Genomic DNA, 22,198 nt, shown 5'->3' on the forward strand with positions numbered 1-22,198 from the left:
CAAGCACAGCTTCACAACGCCGATCAAAGCGATAACCCCACTCAAGGATATGCGCAGCATGCTTCTGCATCCAATTAACACCGATCTTCCCCCTCAAATCAATGCCATGAAGCACTCTATCAGTGTTAACAGCGCGGGGAATTTCTTGGATCATCCCGAATTGACGAACAACACGATCCGGTGTATGTTTCTCTACTAGGTGGAAACATACAAGCGGCACCGTTGCCGTCCATATGGCCCTCCCTGCAACACACCAGGGCGGGAGGTCGTCAAAATGAGCTTCATATGGCTGCCATACCACCTAAAATAGCCAAAAAAGAAGTACACAACACATTAGGGAACAATGTTTATATTTCAAAGTTCACGAAACCTATATGGACGTTCGTAAAAGCGTAAAATAAGGCATTTTCGTACCTGGTCTGGCAACATGGAAGCTAGTTGCTCGCGATACCTGTCCCTGAAGATGTGGGCGGGCCTATTTTTCTTGTTTGGGACCCACAACCACCTACAATCAAGAAGAATGGATCAATAAGTACTGAGATAATGTTAAAACTATAATGTAATCACATATATGAAATAAAAGGAAATAAAAGGAAATTGAAATTTGAAGAAATAATGTAATCACTTAAGATGAAGAAATGAAGAAATAAAAGGAAATTGAAAGTAAGGTGGAGGGTGAGGTCATGTGAATTGCAATAGTAATTAATTCAAAGTTAGCTTTTTTATACTTTTTATTTATTAAAAATTTTATATGCTTATATTTCTTTATATATTATGAGTCAACATCCATATAATTTATTGAGTCTTAAAACTATAAGTCCATATTTCAACTAATATATCAATTTCAAGTCTAAAACTCTACCCAATAATTATAATAATACTATTGATTCTCAAAAAAAAAAAAAAAAAACTATTAAAACAATTTTTCTATTAAAATATTCTAAAAAAATTACTATTAAAAAACAGAAATATAAAAGCTCAAGTTAAATATTGCAGTACTAGTTTTATTACTTATATATTACGTGTGGACCCACATAAACAAAGCCTAAAACTTTTTTTTTCAAGTCTCTTTGTCATTTCCAACAACTAGTCACATGCTAGGTTCACAAAACAAGAAAGAAAACACAAAACAAGGCAATGAAAATTCAAAATAGAATTGAAGAAGGACTAGCGAACGAAGAGAAAGAAGAAGAAGAAGAAAAAGAAGAAAGAAGAAAAAGAAGATGAAGTAGCAATAGCAACTGCCTCGCCTCAGCCTCTCTATCTCTCTGTGACTTTGTCTCGCCTCTCCTAAATTTCCTTACTTTTTTCTTTTTTTCTTTTTTCCTTCATCTTTCAGACTTTCACTTTCTCTGTTAGGTTTTTCTGAGTTTTCTTCTTCTTCTTCTTGATTTACATGGGTCATGGGCTTAATTTTTCAACATATGTGTAAATATATGGGCTGTAAATGTACTTCATAAGGGGGGCTGGCTGGGCTAGGAATTCACGAGGGGGGCCTAAGCTAAAAACTAAGGTGGGGCAAGCTTTTTTTTTTTTTTTAAAAAAAAAAATTTAAGCTACTAATTAATTTTTTTTTTGTTTTTGTTTTTTGGGGCCCAAGGGGGCCCAGGCTCCCTTAGGCCCTCACTTGGGTCCGTCCCTAATTTAGAGGCAACAAATTATGAACCAACTTACCAAACCCATAAGCATGTGTTGTAAAAGCCATAAATTCTGGTTGGTTCGCTATCCAGTAATAGTGTCTTCTTCCTTGTGAGGCACGCAAACAAAAATGATATCTATGTCAATGTGTGTGCTTCGTAGTTTTCTTTTTTTTCTTTTTTTCCTAGTCAGAGTAACCATTTTAAGAGAACCTAACAATTGCAGTTAATTTCCAAGGTACGTCATCACGTTGGTTTGAAACCCAAACCATCTTCTAGTTTAATTGGCAGCTGTGAACATTTATAAATGTTTACTGTATACTCCAAAGCCCGAATAGCATGGTGTGAGCTGGAATACATAGCTGTTTAAATTTGCTTCTTACTTCAATATAATTCACTTTGAAACTTTAACAAAGAGATAAGGTTTGGTGCTGAACGTGAAGGACATTGAATGTTTTACATTCCCATCCATTAAATTGTTCCACACAACTTGACTGAAAAGCTCATATTGCTAATAGCTTTCACACTAGTGTTTTATTTTGATCTTTCTTAAATACAGTCCTAATGAATCAGGATGGGCCACATATATTCTCAATTATATATTTCTTTGTTCTAGGGGTTTCTGTTGAACTTTATATTCTGAGTCATAATGCTAACTCTCTTTACATGAAAACATCCAACTATATAAGTAACATATTATATTCCTTTTTGATTGGCCTTCCAACTGAGTTTTCTCTACTTCTTTTAATCATTACTCGAGTTCGATATCTTCTCTTGCTTCTTATAGGCACAATCCCCAAGTTCCAAACTGAAAAGGAATATTTAGATTTATATTGTTTGAAATGGCTTTCATCTTGAATAGACAAATCATTGGTGGGATTGTGGCTGCATTGTTGACAGGCTCAATCCTAGTGGAAATATGCAAATAAAGATGGTAAAACAAATTTCCACATATAGATGCATTTGTGTGTGTGTGTGTGTAATGCATTCTAGTTGTCAAATATAGAATCATATTGGGAATCAATTATTATTATTATATTCTTTTTTTGGTATTGTGCATCATAATGTGCAGACATTTTGAAAATTTATATAATACTATAATTCATATAATAATTATACATATATAATAAAATTAAAGCATTTATGCTGATTCACCTCTTACTCATTATATGTAGTGTCTTTTACATTCTTTATAAATAACCTAAAGACTCTCTCTATGAGTGTTACTGATTACAATAAAGCCTTTATAAAAAACCTAAAGAGACTACGACTTCAAATAGCAAATAAAATTCCTCAAGAAGAAGTTAGAACCAAATAGAAAAAGAACTCAAAACATAATATAAGACTCGTGCTTTGGTGAAGACAGTATGTTATAGCAGTATGAGGCAGAGACTTACTTCAGGGATAGTGGACCACGTACTGGAGGACCGTAAGCACCCACTGGCGGGCCTCGCTCAACTGTCGGGCACAAATAGGGGAACCTGGCCCATGCCCAGTACTGGAGCAACAGCAAGCACCCACCAATCTGACTGGTGTCCTCGCTTGCCTTGCATAGCTCTCGATACAACCATGCAAGGCAAGCACTTCCCCAACTGTACCTCCGTGGATTGTGAAGGTCTTCCAACTGCTGCACCCACATTAGATGCACCCTATCGCCGGATTTGTCCATGAATATTGTGTCCCCCAATAGCGCTAGGATGTAGCATCGTGCGTACTTATGCAGCTGATCCTCTTCAGCATCAAGCGGCAATGGGTTAGCAACTTCCTCCAAAAGGCGGTTGATGAGAATCCTCTGCCCATCAAGTTGCTTATGGTTATTTTGAGTTACAGATTGAAAGCCAAGGAAGTCCCGGCACACATTCACCCAAGTTTTTTGTGTGCTCCCTGTTATAGCGTCACCATCAACAGGAAGCCCGAGAAGAACCTCCACATCCTGCAATGTGATGGTCACCTCACCATGTGGCATGTGAAAGGTGTGAGTCTCGGGCCGCCATCGCTCCACTAAGGCCGTTATCAGGCCATTGTCAATCTCTCTACCCGGGACCCACAGGAGTCCCTCCAAACCAACTGTGGTGATGATGTTCCTCACTCGGTCGTCCACCATTGGAGGTTGCTTGGAGAACTCTGAACTACGACTATGGCAGGTAATGGACCCTGGATCCTGCACATAACAAAATCATGGATTAATATAGTATATGCAAATATGTGTACATTGTATGGATTAAATGCATGTGCACAAGTTACTGTTTTAGTTGAGTGTTTTACCCGCCCATTCCAAATAGCTTTGGACCGATGCGTCGCCTGCTGTGTCAACATTGAGTAGTCAATGGGTCCAAGCTGTGTATAGTCAATGCGTCCAACATTTGCAGCAGCCATACTGAAGAAGAATGATAAGCAGTTAATTTCAAAATTGAACACACAATATGCTTAAATATATAGGTATGAGTTAGAGCAACTAAAGCCACTTTGTACAATGAGAATTCAGTAAAAGATGAAAGACTAAACCAAAAGAGGCCAATATGAACACAAAGCTTTTTAGACTTAGGATTTTATTTTTAAGGTTACAGTTTTGAACACACGCAGTTTTTGTATTTATTTTTATTTTTTAAAAGAAGATCACACACAGAATAATGCTTAGTTACAAATACCACAAGACAATGAAGGGCTTTGATAAACTTACTATCAAACATGAGATTAAAGGGTAATTGAGGAACATAAAAAAAGAAAAAGAAAAAGGAAACTAATGTATTAAATACTATTGATTGATTTCATATCAACAACTAAATAAATTAATTTTTGAATGAAAGAAACAATTTTTTTTATATCAATTTTATTACAAAATGCTTACAAATTGACATGATAATTCTTCTCCAAAAAAAAAAAATGACATCATAATAATTGTGATTGATGTCATGACAACCACATAATAAGTAAATTTCTTAATTACTTTTTTTTTATGTGTTTTAAATATCAAAATTATTAGACTTTAATTATTATCTCATTTAAAAGTATACATAAAACATAAGTTCATGGATTAGACAATAAAAAAAATCCTATTAATACAAAAATAGGTGTCCATAGTAAGAACAAATAAAATATATAATACAATTGTGGAATTTTCAATATATTAATCCAATTAAAGGTTATTAAATAGTGTGATAATTAGCAGCTTTTTCCTATTATGAAACTATTTATACAAATTCATTATGACACAGAAAGGTTACTAGTTATAATTGAGACACGGCCTTGTAATTACGAGTTTCATCTTTTTGGCTCAAAAGATGCAGAATCTGTCATCACTCAATTTCTGCATCCTCTGTTCATTTATGCACTAATGTATAGGCATTGTGACTTTGTTACCCAGAGGAGCGTGTTCTGCATAATTTATCTCAGAGACCTCTGACCTAGGAAGCTGAATACGTACTTGAGTAAATTTTTGGTATATGATAAGACCTTATTAGAAATCTTGAAGAGGGCATAGCTCTAGTACATGGGAGGTATATTATTGTTCATAGCTCTAGTACAGTTCTAGGAATTGTTTTCTCTCTTTTCTGTTTTGCTCTGTGCCTGTGTCTGTGGCAGTATACCTAGATCACTGTTGGAGTAAATGTACATGGAGTAAATTATATGTGCCTCAATTTTTAACAATTCCCAACTATTGGATGTGAATCACCATATGGATATTTTATTTATACCTTGTACATTGTTTGATAATTCAATAGCTACAATGGGGGAGGGGGGATTTGACACGTCTTTGCGTTAGTTACAAGGCTCTTGTACTTGTACTTTGTTTGAAAAGCACCACGACCTTCTGAATTTCTTGCTAGTTGCAGCATCATTTTTGTGATAGAGTGCTGTTAATTTTCATTTTCTTGCAAGTTTCCTTTTAGGAATGAATAATATGAACTCCTATGCAGTATACATTCTCTATATCAGAAAAATTATGCTACTATATATATATATTGTAGACTATGGTTTTGGATAAACATACTTGTAGATCTTTTTAGCTGTTAACCCCTTTACGTTAACAGGATGGTGTGGAGAGATACATGATGTTATATTCTCTGACAATGGAGGTGTGACTGTGGTGTATCGTGTCACCATACGTGGATCTGATGGAGAGGTATGACTTTTTGTTATCTGTAGTGTGATTTTTACCAGTATTTATGTGTTCTGTCCGTGGCCACTATAAAACAAAACTAGGAGTGTATCCATTTATGACATTACTTATATCGCTAACCATTTTTAATAGGACCTAAAAGTGACCTACTTGTTTGTTTGGAAACTACTGGCTTCCATCATACATGCCACTAGAAGTCATCACATGCTTAGTTATGTTCAAAATTGATCTAAGGTTTATAATATTTGGTTTGACTTGATAATTAAAGTAAACTAATTGTTGTGGCTGCTGAAGCTATATGCATTTGTATGCTTGAAAGACATAACTGAGTAATTTCATGTGTCACTCTCACTTCTGACTTAAAAAATGAGCTTATTGAGAAAGAACAGTAAGTATCAGGCACATACTTGGCTAAATTGCCTCCATGCTTCCTTGACTCTCTTCTCAGTAAGTCAATAATATATTTTTAAAAAATGGGCAGAGCCCAAGTACATGGTAGTTATAAAAAATTAGAGAGTTTAGTTATCTTCTAATTAATTTAATCAACTAAATTTTTTTTGAGGGGGTTGTGAATTGAAACTTCTGGACCCTTGGTTCAAAGGAAGTTCGAATGCAGGTATAATGTGTCTTTTTGACTTGTCAGAAAAAAAAAAAAAAAAAAAACAGAGCTTCTTTAGGATTTTAAGTGAGTGTCCTCTAGATGAGCTAAATCAAGAGTCTTTAGTGTGTGCAAATGGAAAGATATTTCCATGTTTTGTCAGGGAGCTTTGGGTGGTCTTGTAGCTATTTGAGATAGGAATATAGATGGTCTAAATTATCTAAAAGAATCACTGGGATCATGGTAAACCTCCCCAGGATTCATTTTACTGCAATTTATTTGGCTAATTAAGGGATCAAATGGTATAGATCTGATGCGGAAAGGAGAAATTTGATTTTGTATAGATCTAATATCAACTAGCCAAAAGATGTCACCTTTCAAGCAAATTGGTGTTTACAAAGGATTTAAGAAGAAGTTCCAGCAACAAAACAAGATAATTGCAACGAGAAGATAATAGCAGTTGTGTAGGAATTATAGGTTGATTTAATGAGTTATTTAATACTATTTGGTAGAGAAACCACGTGAGGTTTTAGGGTTTGCGATAGTTAAGAGTAAGGGTTTGATTTAGGGCTGTAAGGTAGATGGAAAAGAGAGAAATTTATGGTGTTTAGATGCTGCACAACGAAAAAGAAGAAGAAGAAAACAGATAAGAGAAAGGGGGAAAAGACTACACAAAAGCCAATGTGTCTCAATACTCAAAACACAATAATCTTTATTGCTAATGAGGTTGTTCCCCTTTTTGATATCAATAAACAAAATAATAATTGAGTCAAAGAAAATAAACCTAAGATCGTTACGACCTCCTAGAAAATTCCAGACACAACTAAATTATCAAAATACCCTAAATTTACAAGAGGTGTAGAAATTATTGTTTTGGCCCTGAACACAAAAGTAACCATAAATTGACAATAAAAACCCAAACAATGGTGATTATTCATGCAAAGTTTGCATTACGTTTGGTGGTGAATCCAAACAACCTTAGGTGGTGAAACCTAAGGTCTACAATGGGATTAATCTAGACTGCAGACCTCATCCAAACAACCTTACCACACATTGATATTGTTATGTGACATAGACTGCAGACCTCATCTTGAAACAAGTTTTCCACTAAGTTTAGTTCTGACCTTTTGCCTTTGATCCTACTTACTGTGCAATTACAACCTTTAAAACAGATTGGACAGCAAAACTTGGCATTTGGGCTGAAATTTAATGCGAAAGGAATTGTTGATTGTTATGAAAGAGAACTTGAAAGCCTTCCTTTTGGTCAAAAGCGTGATATTGAGTTTAAGATGATTGAAGGAGACTTTCAACTATTTGAAGGAAAATGGTCTATCGAACAGGTAATATTTTGTTGATTTAATGTTGTTGGGCATCTTCTATGTCAATTTGTCTCTTTAGTTGTTCTCGAGCATGTGTATGCATGCATGTATAGCTGCTCATATGGTTTAACTTGCTAATTATATGGCACTTGTTCTCTATTTAAGTTTTGCAATTGTTTCTAAACATCTCAACATTCTGTTTAAAGCTAATGTTTATAGAAGTTAAAGATTGGACACTGTTTAAGCTAGAATGTATTAATTATTATACAGTTTCTAAAGGCCAGCTATGATCTATGTTGGGGACCACGCCTCATGAAAACTGGAGGCCACTAGTTTGAATCTCTCCTTCTCCCTCACCTTAGGGCCAAAACTTACTTAAAACGAAAGAAAGAAAGAAGAAAAGAAAGATTGCATCCTAACTTCGAAACTTGCACACGACTCCAACAAAATTCACTGGCTAGGTTGCAGACATCTTTTTATCAGTGTAAAATATATGGTTTCATTGTTTTTATATCCCAGAAATTTCGTCAAAGATCATAGCTGGCCTTTAGCAGGTGAATAATACACTCTAGCTTAGAATTTTGAATCAAGAAAATATAGGTATGGGGGCTACGATCACCAAAAACAGGAACAACAAAAGATTATATCTCATAGAGTTAAATTCCTGCTCTCAACCCATAACTAATACAAGCTCAACAGAAGCTATTAGCCACAGGGCTCCTCTGTTTTAAAAAAGAAGGAACAGAAATAATCCTAAGAGAAGCAACCAAGCCCATTCCAATATCTCCTAAATCTTTCAATCAATCTATTATAAGTATATTTTGATCATTATCCAATTACAATTACACTAAGCATACGCTTCATATGGAAAATATAAAATTACTAAATGCAAAAAAAATTTAAAATGACAACCCAATTGAAATATTTAAATGTAAATAAAATTTAAAGGAGCACAGATGCAGAATTCACAAAATTAGAAAAATAAAAAGGGGTTTAAGACATTATCAAATTTACCAAGAAGAAAGTCATCAAACTTTCAGTAACATGGATCAAATTAAACACTAAATCATCAACTTTAACAAACCCTATCATCAACTTTAACAAACCCTAACATCAACAATTTAATTTAACAAAGACCCAGTTAACTAACCCTAACATCATCACTGCAAAACAATGCATAGTTCAAGATTTGAGTATGAAATTTCCCTCATATCAACACATCAACCCACGAACAGAACAAAGCACAAAACAAAACAAAAAAAAAAAAAAATCAAACCCACAAACCAATTCAATCTCAAAACACAATAAACTTTCGATCTTTTTTAGCAGGTTTAACAGTTTTATTACAAATTCAATACAGAACCCAAAATAGAAAACAAATTCGTGACTGATGACATTCTAATGATAATTTTTCATGCATGTTTCTCGGCAACCAAACAGTAAACGGTGGGTACAAAGCAACTCACCTTTTTCTTTAGTTTTGAGAGACCGCGTAGAAAGAAAAAGGTTGCTGTCGCTTGATCGAAGCTTTTGGCGAACGCTGACTGAGACTGAGAGTGAGATTGACTGAGAGTGAGAACAATGAGATGGAGAAGTCGGTGAGTGAGAGCGTGAGTGGAGAAAGTCAGTGACGGATCAGTGTGTGAGAGCGTCACCTTAAGCGTTTGCTCTGTGTGAGAGAGAGGGTGAGGGTGAGGGTGAGTGACAGTGGAGAGTGATTTGTGTGAGGTGAGAGGCGTTATTTTTGAAAATGTATTATTTGAAACTCGAGTCTTTGAGACTCGGTTTTACTTTTTACGTAAACCGAGTTTCAAAGACTCGAGTTTAGGTGGCACCTACGTGGAACTCGAGACTTAAAAACTCGAGTTCCACGTAGACTCCTGCCACGTCAAGGCCAGTCCAAAGCACGTAAACCGAGCCTCAGAGGCTCGATTTTGGGCCTCTAAATCGAGCCTCTGAGGCTCGAGTTGCTAGTTTGCCAATATGTTTCCAAACGGACCCTACTAACTAAATAGTTGGGGTTTTATGGGTAATTACCCATTTTCGCCGAGAAAAAACACTGCTGCAAGTTCCAGGCACAGTCGCCATGTCTAAACTGGAAATGCCACCAGGGTCCATGATCTTTTACCGTGATCATTGGGAATGTGTTGGACTGTTTTTTCTGTAAGTATTCCCACAGTAAATTTCTCTTTGTGTTTATCTATAACTAGCCATGGAGACTGAAGTGCCCAAAGTACCAGCCAAGAAGAAAGAACCTAGCAAAAGGGCTGCTGCTGCACAGAAGAAGAAGCCCTTGGCAACTGTTTCGGAGATATCTGATGATGATGATGATGATTATAATGATATTAATGAAATCGATGATGATGATGATGATGATGATGAAGATAGTGAGATCGAAGTTGTAGCTACTCCAGAAGCCAGGAAAAAGGGCGGGGGAAAACTGGCTGCAAATGCTAAGGCAGTTAAGGCCCCTGCAGCGGCAAAGAAGAGAGGCGCAGCGAATAAGCAGCAGCCTCAGACATTGGCACAGTACATCCACTGACATGTTAAAGCCTGCTGAAAATTCCAGGATTTCACCGGAGAAGATAGTGAGAAAGATGATGGCATCTCCATTCAACAAGAAAAGTGGTTCTGTGTTGGGAAGGGTTGGTAAGGTAAATGAAGTGACTGAAAATGAAGAAAATTGGGGTTCTGCTTCTACTTCTGCCAGTACTGAAGAAACTATTGAAGTTGCACCAGCAAGAGCAAGACCTCAAAGGGTGAACCAAGTTAGAAAACAAGGTATGTGTTGAGTGACTCTGAAAGTGAACATGCCACTGAGGATTCTGAATTTGATGAAGTGACTGATGAAAGTGAAAACAAGAAAACAAAAACAAAAAACAAAAATAGCATCACCTCATAAAAAAGCATATTCAGGCAATTTTTTATGCCCAGTTGTGCTTAATGACCATAAGCCTTTATTATGAACATCGCATTTTTTACCATATAATTAATAAATTGCAATAAAATGTTCGTCAATTTTACTATTATGATTTGGTAGCTTGTAACAAGTGCAGATGCTCTTTGATAACCTTTTTTTGATGCTGAGTAGAGATGAAAATGAAAATGAATTGATAACATGTTGGATTACTGTTTTGGTTGAGTTGGTTGTATTTTCTTTTCTTTGACTTTTCTTCTGAAATGGATGCTGGTGTCTTTATGAAAGTTTATTCTTAATAGCACACTAAATAAGTATGGAATGCTTCAATTAAAAATGCAGGTGCTATGGGCCAGGTAGTTGCCCATCAAAGAGGGTCGCATGGGCTAGAGAATTGATAGACGAAGAAGCAGAACAGTTCTTCATGCATCGTTTCATAAGAAGGCAGATTGACAAAGACCTTGGCTTGCCCAGAGAATGGCCTTGAGGATACCATATTCTGCGTAAAGTTAATGGAAGGAGACCTGCTTATGCTTCCCAGCAACTAATATAAGATCTGCATAATACGTTTTATTTTTAAGTCTTTCATTGGTCAAGTTATGAGAGAATAGCATGGTGCCTTTTGATGTATGAACTTCCTCTATAGATTGTTTGGCTTATATTTTGTGAACTTGTCCGATCAGCTTGTGTTAAGATTCTTTCAAATAGTGTTTCAAAAAGGGACAGTATCATTTTGAGCAATTCGTGACTGATGGTTTCTCCATTTGAAAAACCAGTTTTAGTTTCTCGGAACAAGTAGTGAGCATTTTATAAACACATGGGTTATGACTTTATGTTAAGTGCCAACTTTGGCATCAACTTTAGCTCTCGTTTGATCTGGCATATGTATTTCATGCAAGACCTACAAGGGTTATGACTTTATGTTAAGTCCCATTTGGTCCATTTCGGTCTAATTTGGTTCACTTAGGTCCACTTTGGTTAATTCGGTCCAATTCAGTATATTTGGTCCTTTTGGTCTATTTTGGTCCAATTCGGTCCACTTAGGTCCATTCCGTCCATTATAGTTTTAATCATTCGGTTCACTGCAGTCCAATTCGGTCTATTAGGTTCATTCAGTCTATTTTAGTCCACTTCAATCCTATTCGGTCCACTTAGGTCCATTCAGTCCAATTCAGTTTTGGGCTCGAAGTTTTATTTTATTTTTCTTAATTTTTAGGTTGAAAAGCATGAAATTTTATTCTATTTCTGTCAAACTCTTTAGTTTTAGGTGAAAAAATACAAACAAAATACGTATTGGAAATAAAGATATGGGCCCTAGAAAAGCAATTTTCAATAATAAAAATTCAAAAAATTACCTGAAAATTAAAATTTCAACAATATAGGTATAATAATTATATTTGGAAAGAAAAAATAAATGCTACAATTCTAAAATTATATAATAATTTAAACTTATTGTAATATGTAACATGTATTCCATAGAATGGGGGTGTACAATTTTTTAAAAATCTTCTTGGATATGTTTAAATTAGAATGGCACGTAAGGGTCAGTGGAAGCTTGAAATCTTCAATAATGAGTTGATCTATCAATCTGATTGTGGAGAGCTGAATGTTGGGTCAATTTGGTGAAGAATGGATCAATGATGGATAGCTCACCTCATCGGTTGAGTGTGACAGTCTCTCTAGCGTCAAGTCTTACACCTAGGAGACTTGGAATCTAAGGGGCGTAGAGACGTCAATGTGTTTGGTACTATATTTCAAATAACATGTTTTATGTGTAAAAAAACATTACTCAAATTTTTTTCTTTCTCTTTTGGCACTTAAACTGTACCAGCCTTGTGATTTTATCGTGAATATGAATGCAAATATTTGAATAATATAGCATGATTCGTTGAGATGAGTGGCGTTTGAATTCGTTGAGATGAGGACGGTTACAATATACCGTCTATCAAAGTCTTACATTAAAGCCTGTGTGATAAAGTAAGAAAGTTTCAAATTTGAGCTTTTAGACTTGGTGTGGTTCTCTTTAGTCTAAAATTTCATTAAGGTATGTCCTTGCAATATATGGAGACAAATAACCTAATTCATTTAATTTGACTCTTGCAATTTAATTTCAGCATTGTAGTTAGTTTTATGCACAAAATAGGAAACTTGAGTTCATTGTTATATCTGTCGTGACTTTTTACATCTATACGTTTATATTTAAAGCAATAAGTTATAAAAATACCCATTTTCACTTGCCTGTTGAAATTAGTTTCGGATCAGCTAATATGTCATCCAGAAAATGGAAAAATGCTAGCTGCTTAATTAGGTGCAACTGGACCAGTGACCCAATTATTTTCATAGCTTTTACTGTATTCAATAATGTCTTTCTCATGGTTGGAATTTCATAAAAGTTGGAGGTTGCACAATTCTTTGAACCTGTTTCTTTTTTCTTCCCTTATGTGTCTATTATTTATATATTTATATAAATATATAGTTGTATAAATATATAAATATACATATTTAAACAACCAACTAATATACATAAGGAGCCCTGCTTGGGCTTCCAGGCCGGTTACTCAAAAAAAAAAAAACTAATATTATGAAACAAATATACATATTTAATACAAACAAATATCTTATCAGGAAAAAAAATATAAATATTTAATACAAACAAATATTTTATCAAGAAATGGCATGACAAATTCAATGCAAGCAACACTTTTTAAAGCAGCTATATACACTAAACAACTAACTAGATAGTGAGGAGGAGACCCTTACTTGACATGAGGATGAGCAAATATACTGTTGAAATTGTATGAGAGTGAGAGGAGCAATGTTTTGCTGCTGATGTATGAGAGTTTATGAGAGTTGTTGAGAGAGAGGTTTTGTGATAGAAGTTGCTGAAGTTGAAAGTTGTGTGAGGTAGTCAAAATATTTTCTGAGAGTTGTGTGAGAGGTTGTGTGAGAGTTTTTTATTACTGACCAATCACCCAAAAATAAAACACAGATATGACCAATGCCAAAATAGTGCTGGTCAGACTTTTCTTTATAAGCTTTGCACATTCAAAATAAACACAGTAGGCTGGTCAAATATTCTCTGCACGCCCAAAAGAGATCAAAAACAAAACACTGTAGGCTGATCAGCTTTGCACGTTCAAAATAAACATTGACATGACCAATCACTACACAGCCCAAAAGAGACCAAACTGGCTGACCTGCTCAGCCACTCAAAAACAAAATAAACATTGACATGACCACACTACACAGCCAAAAGAGACCAAAAACAAAAACACTAGGCTGGTCAGCCACTCAAAAACACAGACATGATGATGGTATTCTCTGCACGCAAAAGACTCTACCATCCTCTGCACGCAAAAGACAAAAAACATGGACGACGTTAGGGGGGCCGAACGTGTAAAAATCGAGTCTGTAAGACTCGATTTTACTTTCAGTAAATCGAGTGTCTGATACTCGATTTCTACATGTCGTCCACGTAGAAATCGAGTCTCAGACGCTCGATTTCTACGTGGATTACATGTGGAAATCGAGTCTCAGACACTCGATTTCCGCGTGTAGTCCACCTGGATTTTTGGCATGGAAAACTAGGTAAACCGAGCCTTAGAGGGTCGATTTAGAGCCTGTAAATCGACCCTCTAAGGCTCGAGTTGTTACAATCATAAATACTTTCAAAACGGGGCTAACTAACTGAATAGTTAGTTTTTAAATGCTAGTTTCCTACAATCTCCTAAAAAGTAACTGATTTAAAAAAAAAAAAAAATTTCAAAAAAACTTTTTATATTTTCTTTGAAAATAGAATAAAAATTTACTTAAAATTGTCCATTAATATAAAATATCATTTTATTTTCTTACATAAGAGATGAGAAAACTTTAGGTACAAATTATTTTTAAAAAATTATGAAGTTAATGTACAATATTTTTAAAATTATTAATTAAATTATTTATGACATTATCATTTCAACTATTAGTCTCACCAAAAAACCGATTCACTTTTCAGTTCTTTGTTCCCTTCGGTCTTTATGGTTTGAAAAAATGGCGATTATGTTTGCAATTTTGATTTTGATAAATTAAGTATGTTCTTTGTGGCACAATCATCTTGTAATGAGTGTGAATATTTTCACTATTCTAAATTGTTCATTTGCTAAGAAACTTTGTGCTCAAACTTTGTTAATGAAGAAAAGGAATGAAGGTAATAGAATGGTGGAAGTAAATTTTTAGTAGATTTTATTGAAGAAAGATGTAGTTCTCATTTTTTATATTTGAGACCCTAGTGTTTGTTTGGTTAGCTTATTTTTTGCCAACATATTTTATTATTTAGTTTATTTTTGTTACTATTTATGAGTCCTACTGCACTTTTTGGTACTATTTATTGGTCTCACTGTGCTATTTCAACTAATATTTACCTTTAGTTACAATAATTTTAGCAAAAAAATTTCAATTTCAATAAAATAAGTGAATTCCAAACAGATCCTTATTATATATTAAATTATGTAGCAAGAATACGGGTTGTTTCGATTCGTCTTAATTTAGTTATTGAGGTTTCAAAATGATGGAACAACTATGCCAAGAGAGTATCTTTCTTAAGTGATCTACTAAGCAAGCATGGATATTTGATTCATCATTGTAGGTCGTGTTTGGAAACAGATTATTTACCTGAAACTGAAAACTTTTTGCTAAAAGTACTGTAGATAAAACTAAAAGGCAACTAAAATAGTACAGTGTAATCTATGAATAGTATCAAAAAGTATAATGAGACTCATGAATAGTAGTAAAAATAAGCTAAATAGTAAAAAAAAACTGGCTTTTTAAGCAAATGCCAAACACACACATAGTCACTTTATGTTGGTTTCTTGCTATTCAACTTATATTGTTAATTTTATGTTATGTTTGAACTGTGTAACCCTAGGCTAGACTTGGAGTCTTAATGTGGTTCTTTTGATTTTAGTAGGAGTTAAAACTACAAAGTTAAGCACCAATTGAGTTCTTATGTTGGCTTTTATGTTTGCGCTTGGTTTGTTAAATGAGAATTGTCTAGTCCATGGGTATGTATGTATATATGTATGTATGTAGAGGGAACAAAATATTTGCATTTTTTTACGGTCCTGAGAGATCTGTGATTGACCTTAAGTTATTTTATTTTGTGTTCTTTATTTCAATAAAATCTCTCATTATTATTATTATATTTTTTAAATGGTGATTACCATGTTTTATGATGTACATTGAAAGTTTGTGAAATACTTTACCATTTTTGTTTTTTTGGAAATTGATCTCCTCGTACCTTTTACTTTTGCATTTCTAGAGGTTATTTCTTAAAAATTTTATATTCTTGAAGATATGTACAAATTGGAAAATTTGTTTATGTGTGCCTATGATAGGTTAACGTTCAGGAAAATTTGTAGATCTAGGGTTTAGGAAGACCCCTTCTTTTTTTTTTATCATGAACGCTGTGATAAAGCGATCATGATATAGTGGTTATATATTTTTTCAATATGTGACTAAAGTTGACTTACTTGAGGTGTGATTCAATTTTTGGAACACAAAAATGTATCCTATCATGCATTTGAGGTTCCGGAAAGATAAAATAAAAGATAAACTACTGGACTAATATGTTCAAATTTGAAGTAAGCATTTCATGGATATGGGCACGTGTACAAATACAAATAAAGTACGACAACATAACAATTTTTGAAAAACTAGGACACCAATAAGGTAGGAATACGTATAATTTTATTTATACATATATAATTTCAAAAATTACAAAATTTGTTTTGTAACAAAAATATTATTATTTTTACATAATTATTAAAAATTATTTTTAAAGCATATTAAAGCCTAGCCATTATATACATGCGCCTACTGTCTATCTAAATAGTGAAAAAAAGAATTGTAAACAGATATTATTACTTGGTTTGATGGGCTGGATTTTAACTCGTAAAAGACAAATTTGAAAAGAAGCTAATAGGGGGGAGCTTGCATACGGACATAATTTTTGTATATGTGTCTTACTTGAGTTTTGTATATGAAAAGTATCTCGGAATGTTTATTAAGTTGGTATTCTTAGAGCATTCACATACATGGATCTAAAAAAATACATATTTTGTACTCTAAAAAATTATTTTATCTATTTTACCAACTCACTTTTTTTAGAAAAAAAAAAAAAAAAACTCGCGTGTGGCAGTCATTGTCCTATATCCCACGGTACATTTGGGTAATCCCATGGGTACCACTAGCTCAAACTAGAGCTTAGAGACTCCGAACTCACACACACCCCAGACTCTATTGGTTTATGGGACTTACTAGAAATTGCAATTACAATTCTTGCAGGAACTCAAACCTGGGATGTGGTGAAGTCTCAGTACCAGTTGTACAACACCCACTGGTGATATTTTACCAACTCACTTAACAATACATCCAAGTTCTTATTTTTACATACAACCTAATCAAATAATAGAAACTAAAAAAATAATAACAAAAAACCACTCATCTCTCTCTCTCTCTCTCTCTCTCTCTCTCTCCACAACAACCAAAATCACTAACCACCATTGAAACACCAAACAACCAACCATCACACCAAAATTCCAAATCCAAATCCACTAGACCTAGATTAGCCAGCCAAACCAAACCCAAATAACACACCCACCAAACAAATCACACCTAAAGAACTAAGCCAACTGCCAATCCACCGCTACCACAACCTCTCCGATCCACCGCCACCATAGCTTCGTCAAGCCACCACAACCTTGCCAATCCATTGCCACCCAAAATCAAGAGAGAGAGAGAGAGAGAGAGAGAGAGAGTTAGGAATAAGAGAGAGAAAGCTGAGAGTAGAGAGAGTCAGAGAGTGAGAGGGAGAGAGAAGAGAGAAGAGAGAGTCCGAAAGTGAGGGAGAGAGAAGATAGGATTGAGAAAGTTTGAAAGTGTTTATAAGAAAGGAGAAATAGAAGAGAGAAAGAAAATAATTTTTTTTTTTTTTTTTAGTTTTACATCTTTGCTATAGTGATTCCTATATATAGAGGATTTTACTGTTCATAGTCGCTAAAAGATTTACACACCCAAGTAAAGCTCTTTTTAGTGTGTTTGTTACTAAAATAGCAATTTCAAGGATTTTACATCCCCATTGCTAATGCTTTCAGTAAGTGCTTTTTTCTGTTTGGTTAAATAAAATTTCAGACAAATTTTAGATACAAAATTACAACTTCCTTTAAAAAAATGAACATTACTACATATTTTGAATATCTAACCGTTGAATTGCATTATGTTTTTAATATATATGTTCAATTTTGTGCCAATTGTATATTATATATGCTTATATTTTATGCATTTTTTTAAGGGAAAACATAATGCATTTCATTAAGAAAAACTAGCCATGTTAACATGGATAATAGAAAGAAAACGTGGTAGTATATTTTATGCATAATTTTAAACTATAAAAACTTGTAATTTAAATAATTTATTAAGGACATAACTATTAATCTTTAATTTTCTAAAATTTTTGCAAGCATGAAGAGTTATTAGAAGAAAATATAATCTAATAATAAATTTATCAAAATTTACTTATAATAAAAAAATATTAAGTAAAATTGTAGTATAATTTTATTTTTTTTTTAAATTTCTTTTTATTTTTTAAGGAACAGCATAGTTTTATAGTTAAACTTAAAATTTTCCCTTTGTACTAAAAAAAATAAAGATAAAAAGCGCACACACGGACAAAACAAAACAAGGGAAAAGGGCAAAAGGGGAAAATAAAAAGGTCTGGCCTGAGCGATATAAGAAGAAGAAAGAGAAAAAGAAGAAGACAAGGGAGGAGATCGATCGGCGTGAGAAGAAGAAGAAGAAGAAGAAGGGGGAGGAAATCGATCGGCGCGAGAGGTGCGTTTCAGGTTTTCAGCCCTTACGTTTTTGAATTTTATACGCAAGTAAAGATTTGGTGGAGTCGCAGCAAAGAGATAGTGTTTTTATATTTTGCGAGGTCTCTGGGTTATGGATTTCAATTACATTGTTAAATTGGTTGAGACTTTAAAAAGATACACTTTTTTTTTTTTACTTAGTATGGAGGTAATTTTATTTTTGTGACCATCATGTGGCTTCTATTATGTGCTTTGTATGTTTTTTTTTTTACGTGGAATAGTTTCATAGGTTTTGAGTTGTTGGTTTGGTCATGTGCTTGAGAGTTCATAATAAGGGCTATGGATTTTGGGTCATGGCAGTTTTGTTGAGATTTTTTTATGCTTATTTGATAGGAAAAAAAATACTTGGGGTTTTAGGGATTGATAGTTAAGAGTAGTAAGTGTTTGACTTAAGGTTGTAAGGAAGAAGGAAAGTATAGTGTTTAAAATGTGAATGATCTGCACTCGTGAACAGTAGCACAAGAAAGAGAAACGAAGAAAAGAACATATTTTTGCCTCATGAGGATAAACTACTTAGCCCGTCAAGGGTGAAAAGCCGCTGGATTACCTGGTAACTGGTTCTGGCAGGTGGGGTCAGTTGCCCCTAGTAGTTTGATTAATAGTGAGGATTGTTGTACAATATGTTTTGCAACGTGCAACAAATCTAAGTAAAGCTAATTTGAGCGAAGTTCTCCTACATCATTCAAAAAAAAACATTTTTTTTATAGGTAATAGAACTTTTATTCAGGAAACTGAAAATTTTCACTATGGTGAACATTCTGAAGAAGAAACAAATACAAGTTCAAGAACTTAAGCTAACACTGTGTAAGAATTCAGAAATTGAAATACAACTCGTAAAACCCCCAAATAAAAGCCCACTGAAACAAAGTACTGAAGAGAAGCAATTTTAAGAGGAAATGAAGAAAAGAACATAAAAAGACACAAGGAATGTTTCTTGTACTAGTGATATTACTAGTTAAGTAAAAAATTCTGTTAAGGTAATGACTAATAAAGACTTAACTCGGACTCAATAAAAAAGAAAAAGCTAAGATACTTAGGATTTCCCTTAAAATTTTAAACTCTATAAAATTACCCAAGATACCCTATAATTCCTGCAATCCCCTTCAAATGAAGGAATTTGGGCCTTGACAGATCAAGCAGCTTGGATGGAGGAATTGGTTTGGTAAGCATTCTTCAGACATTTGGAATTTTAGTACTACCATGTTTGACGTGGTTAATGTGGAAGGAACGCAACTCTCAAACATTTAAAGACACTAAGAGAGATCCCTAGATCAATTAAAATGCTTATTGATTCATTCCTTGTTTTGTTGGCCTCGGGTTTGGGGTTTCACATGCTGTACTTCTATTTTTTACTTTCAAAATTCTCTTAAGAGTTTCGGTTTGATTCTACTTTGTGTTCCATCTTCATGAACATGAAGTAATTTCTCTTTTTCAATAGAACTTCTTTATTTACTTATCAAAAATAAATAAAAATCGGAATCAGAAATTGTTTTAACCTAGGAGAGACTTATAACTAGACTTTAAACCACATGACTTTTACCTCAATTGGACTTCGCACGTGGATCCCATAAAATAAATCTTGAATAGACGCATTTGCGTAATAACAAATTAATCTTCCTTCCATCGTTGCATCAATATGACTTACTAATAAATGCATTTTATTCACTCTCATAGATTTTCTGCTCTGAATTGTAGATTGTTATGTTGGGGAAGACTAATGGTGTAATATCCTAGCTCTGTGATTCATGAGACATAGGATACCCTCTACATGCATGCACATGTAAACTGCCATTATATGTCAATGACAGTGCAACATTGCCAGTTAACATTCATTTACCTCATGCAAAGTTTTGGTATGATATAATGTTCTGTTTTAAAAGTTCAGGTCTGATGGGATTGCCAATGATTTACCTTTCTTTTGTGCATTTAGAGACACCTGGATTATTTGACATTAATGATCAAAATGTACATCTGAGCATAGGGAATCATCAATGTTGGCCTCCTTTTGCCGAACTTAGTGAAGTCTTTTTCTTTCCCAATTTTCTGCGGTTTATGTTTGATTGGATGTGTGCCCTAGGCAGCATCCCTTTGATGTCTTTTGTAGATTTTATTGAATTCCTTTCTTACTGATTTGTATTCTTTGAAAAGGGTCTGTTCATATCTATTTATGTGACATTCCCTTTGCCTTTTCTAATAAGATTTTTTACTTATAAAAAAAGGGTCGATTTCTTTCCCAATTACTCCTTGTAATAGTCACTACTCATTGCGAAGTTTCCTATGCATTTTGTGGGCTTGACCCTTGAGTCTCGAGCGCAGCTGTTAAATGTTCATTTTTCACTCTCTATATAATATGAGCTAAATTCCTAATGAAAGAACTCATAGCTGACAACAACATAATGAAAAGATTGCATTATATGTTTCTAATACAACACAATCACTTGCTTGAATGTTTTCAGGTGCCTTTTGTGGGAGTTGCTTTGTTATGGGTGAGTTTTCAATTCAGATTAGCAGCGACCTTCTTAATTGGCTTTCTAATGACACCGAAAAGTTGAAGAAGAAAACTAAAAAATCTAAAAAAGCTAAGGTACCCCGAGAGCCTAGACAGCCCTCAGCTAAGGTAAATCAGAAGCAGATTTCTGATGAATCTGAAACATTTAAGGGGGCTGCTACTACAGGATGGCCACTGCAGACTCCATTATTTGTACCTGTAAACACTCCTGCACAATCTGCCTACACAGAGTTGGATGCAATTCGATCTGTCCTTCAAGATGGTGAGAGGGTTCTGGACAGGTTGCAGAAGCAGGAGGAAAATATGGTGCAGGAAGTAACACAAAGAGCCAAGGATCTCCGAGAAAAGGAGTTCAAGCTTCCATACCAGAAGCCTATGCCTTGCTTGGCTGAGAATAATGCTTGGTTGGAATGCTACAAGGAACATGCAAAAGACATCCTGAAATGTTCTCCTCTAGTTAAAAGCTTTGAAGATTGTATTCGCCGAGCTAGGCAGAACGTGAGTTCAGAAATGAAGTAGACATTCCTAGAAGAAATTTTTTTCTGGTCACATACATGAGTGCAAGCTAATGTCCGGTTTAAGTGACACCTAGATTTTTGTGGTACAAATAATTACACACTCATCGATATCTCCATTAATGGATTGCATGGTTTTTTTTTTTTTTTTTTTTTTTTTTTTTTTTTTTTTATAAATATTAAAGAGTCATTAACAATTTTGTTAAATCTATTACTCCTCATTTCTAAACTGTGTTATTGTTCATAAGCATAAGGTGACATGTTCACTGGAGTTCGACCTTTATTTAGACCAAGATGATGTGAAAAATGTGTCATTAGAGGTCTATCTATTTTAACTTAAGCCATCCATGATATGACTGTCATTAAATCTTTATCAGCAATTGTTTATTTCATTATATGCTATTATTCTCTAATCAGATATACCTTAATTCTTTGAATCTAATAGATAATTATTCGTCTGCCATTATCTTCAAGAAAAGATTTCTTCTGAACTCAGAAATATATATATATATATATATATATATTTTTTTTTTTCTGTATTATGTGTCAGATTATTCTTTTTATTCAACATCTCATGTATTGAACTGCTATGCCTTCTTCTTCTTCTTCATTTTTTTGGAATCAGTGTGGGGATGGGTCATAAAAGCACCAGCCCCGGGTGCTGTTTTTTTGGTAG

At 34.2% G+C, this 22,198-nt stretch overlaps 2 protein-coding genes across 2 annotated transcripts; one reads left to right on the forward strand and one right to left on the reverse strand.

Annotated features, from left to right (window-relative positions):
- Positions 1-361: 361 nt before the first annotated feature.
- LOC115973435 (serine/threonine-protein phosphatase 7 long form homolog) lies at positions 362-3,453 on the reverse strand. Its single transcript, XM_031093697.1, has 3 exons — positions 3,035-3,453; positions 415-505; positions 362-370 (listed from the first exon to the last, which is right to left on the reverse strand). The coding sequence occupies exons 1-3, from the start codon at positions 3,304-3,306 to the stop codon at positions 362-364; spliced, it is 372 nt and encodes a 123-aa protein (XP_030949557.1). The 5' UTR covers positions 3,307-3,453.
- A 14,943-nt stretch (positions 3,454-18,396) lies between these two features.
- Positions 18,397-21,689, forward strand: LOC115973432. Its single transcript, XM_031093694.1, has 2 exons — positions 18,397-18,471; positions 20,955-21,689. The coding sequence occupies exon 2, from the start codon at positions 20,981-20,983 to the stop codon at positions 21,524-21,526; it is 546 nt and encodes a 181-aa protein (XP_030949554.1). The 5' UTR covers positions 18,397-18,471; positions 20,955-20,980; the 3' UTR covers positions 21,527-21,689.
- The last annotated feature ends 509 nt before the right edge of the window (positions 21,690-22,198 follow it).

This window comes from Quercus lobata, unplaced genomic scaffold, assembly GCF_001633185.2.
Source record: "Quercus lobata isolate SW786 unplaced genomic scaffold, ValleyOak3.0 Primary Assembly Scq3eQI_2009, whole genome shotgun sequence".
Taxonomy (NCBI): Eukaryota; Viridiplantae; Streptophyta; class Magnoliopsida; order Fagales; family Fagaceae; genus Quercus; species Quercus lobata.

What these genes read in the sequence shown, in the direction of transcription:
- LOC115973432 (XM_031093694.1), top strand. Translation starts at nt 20,981, where the DNA reads ATGGGTGAGTTTTCAATTCAGATTAGCAGCGACCTTCTTAATTGGCTT.
- LOC115973435 (XM_031093697.1), bottom strand. Translation starts at nt 3,306, where the DNA reads ATGGACAAATCCGGCGATAGGGTGCATCTAATGTGGGTGCAGCAGTTG. An exon ending in CGTGGTCCACTATCCCTGAA is followed by an intron (nt 506 to 3,034) that starts GTAAGTCTCTGC and finishes TCTTGATTGTAG; the next exon opens with GTGGTTGTGGGTCCCAAACA.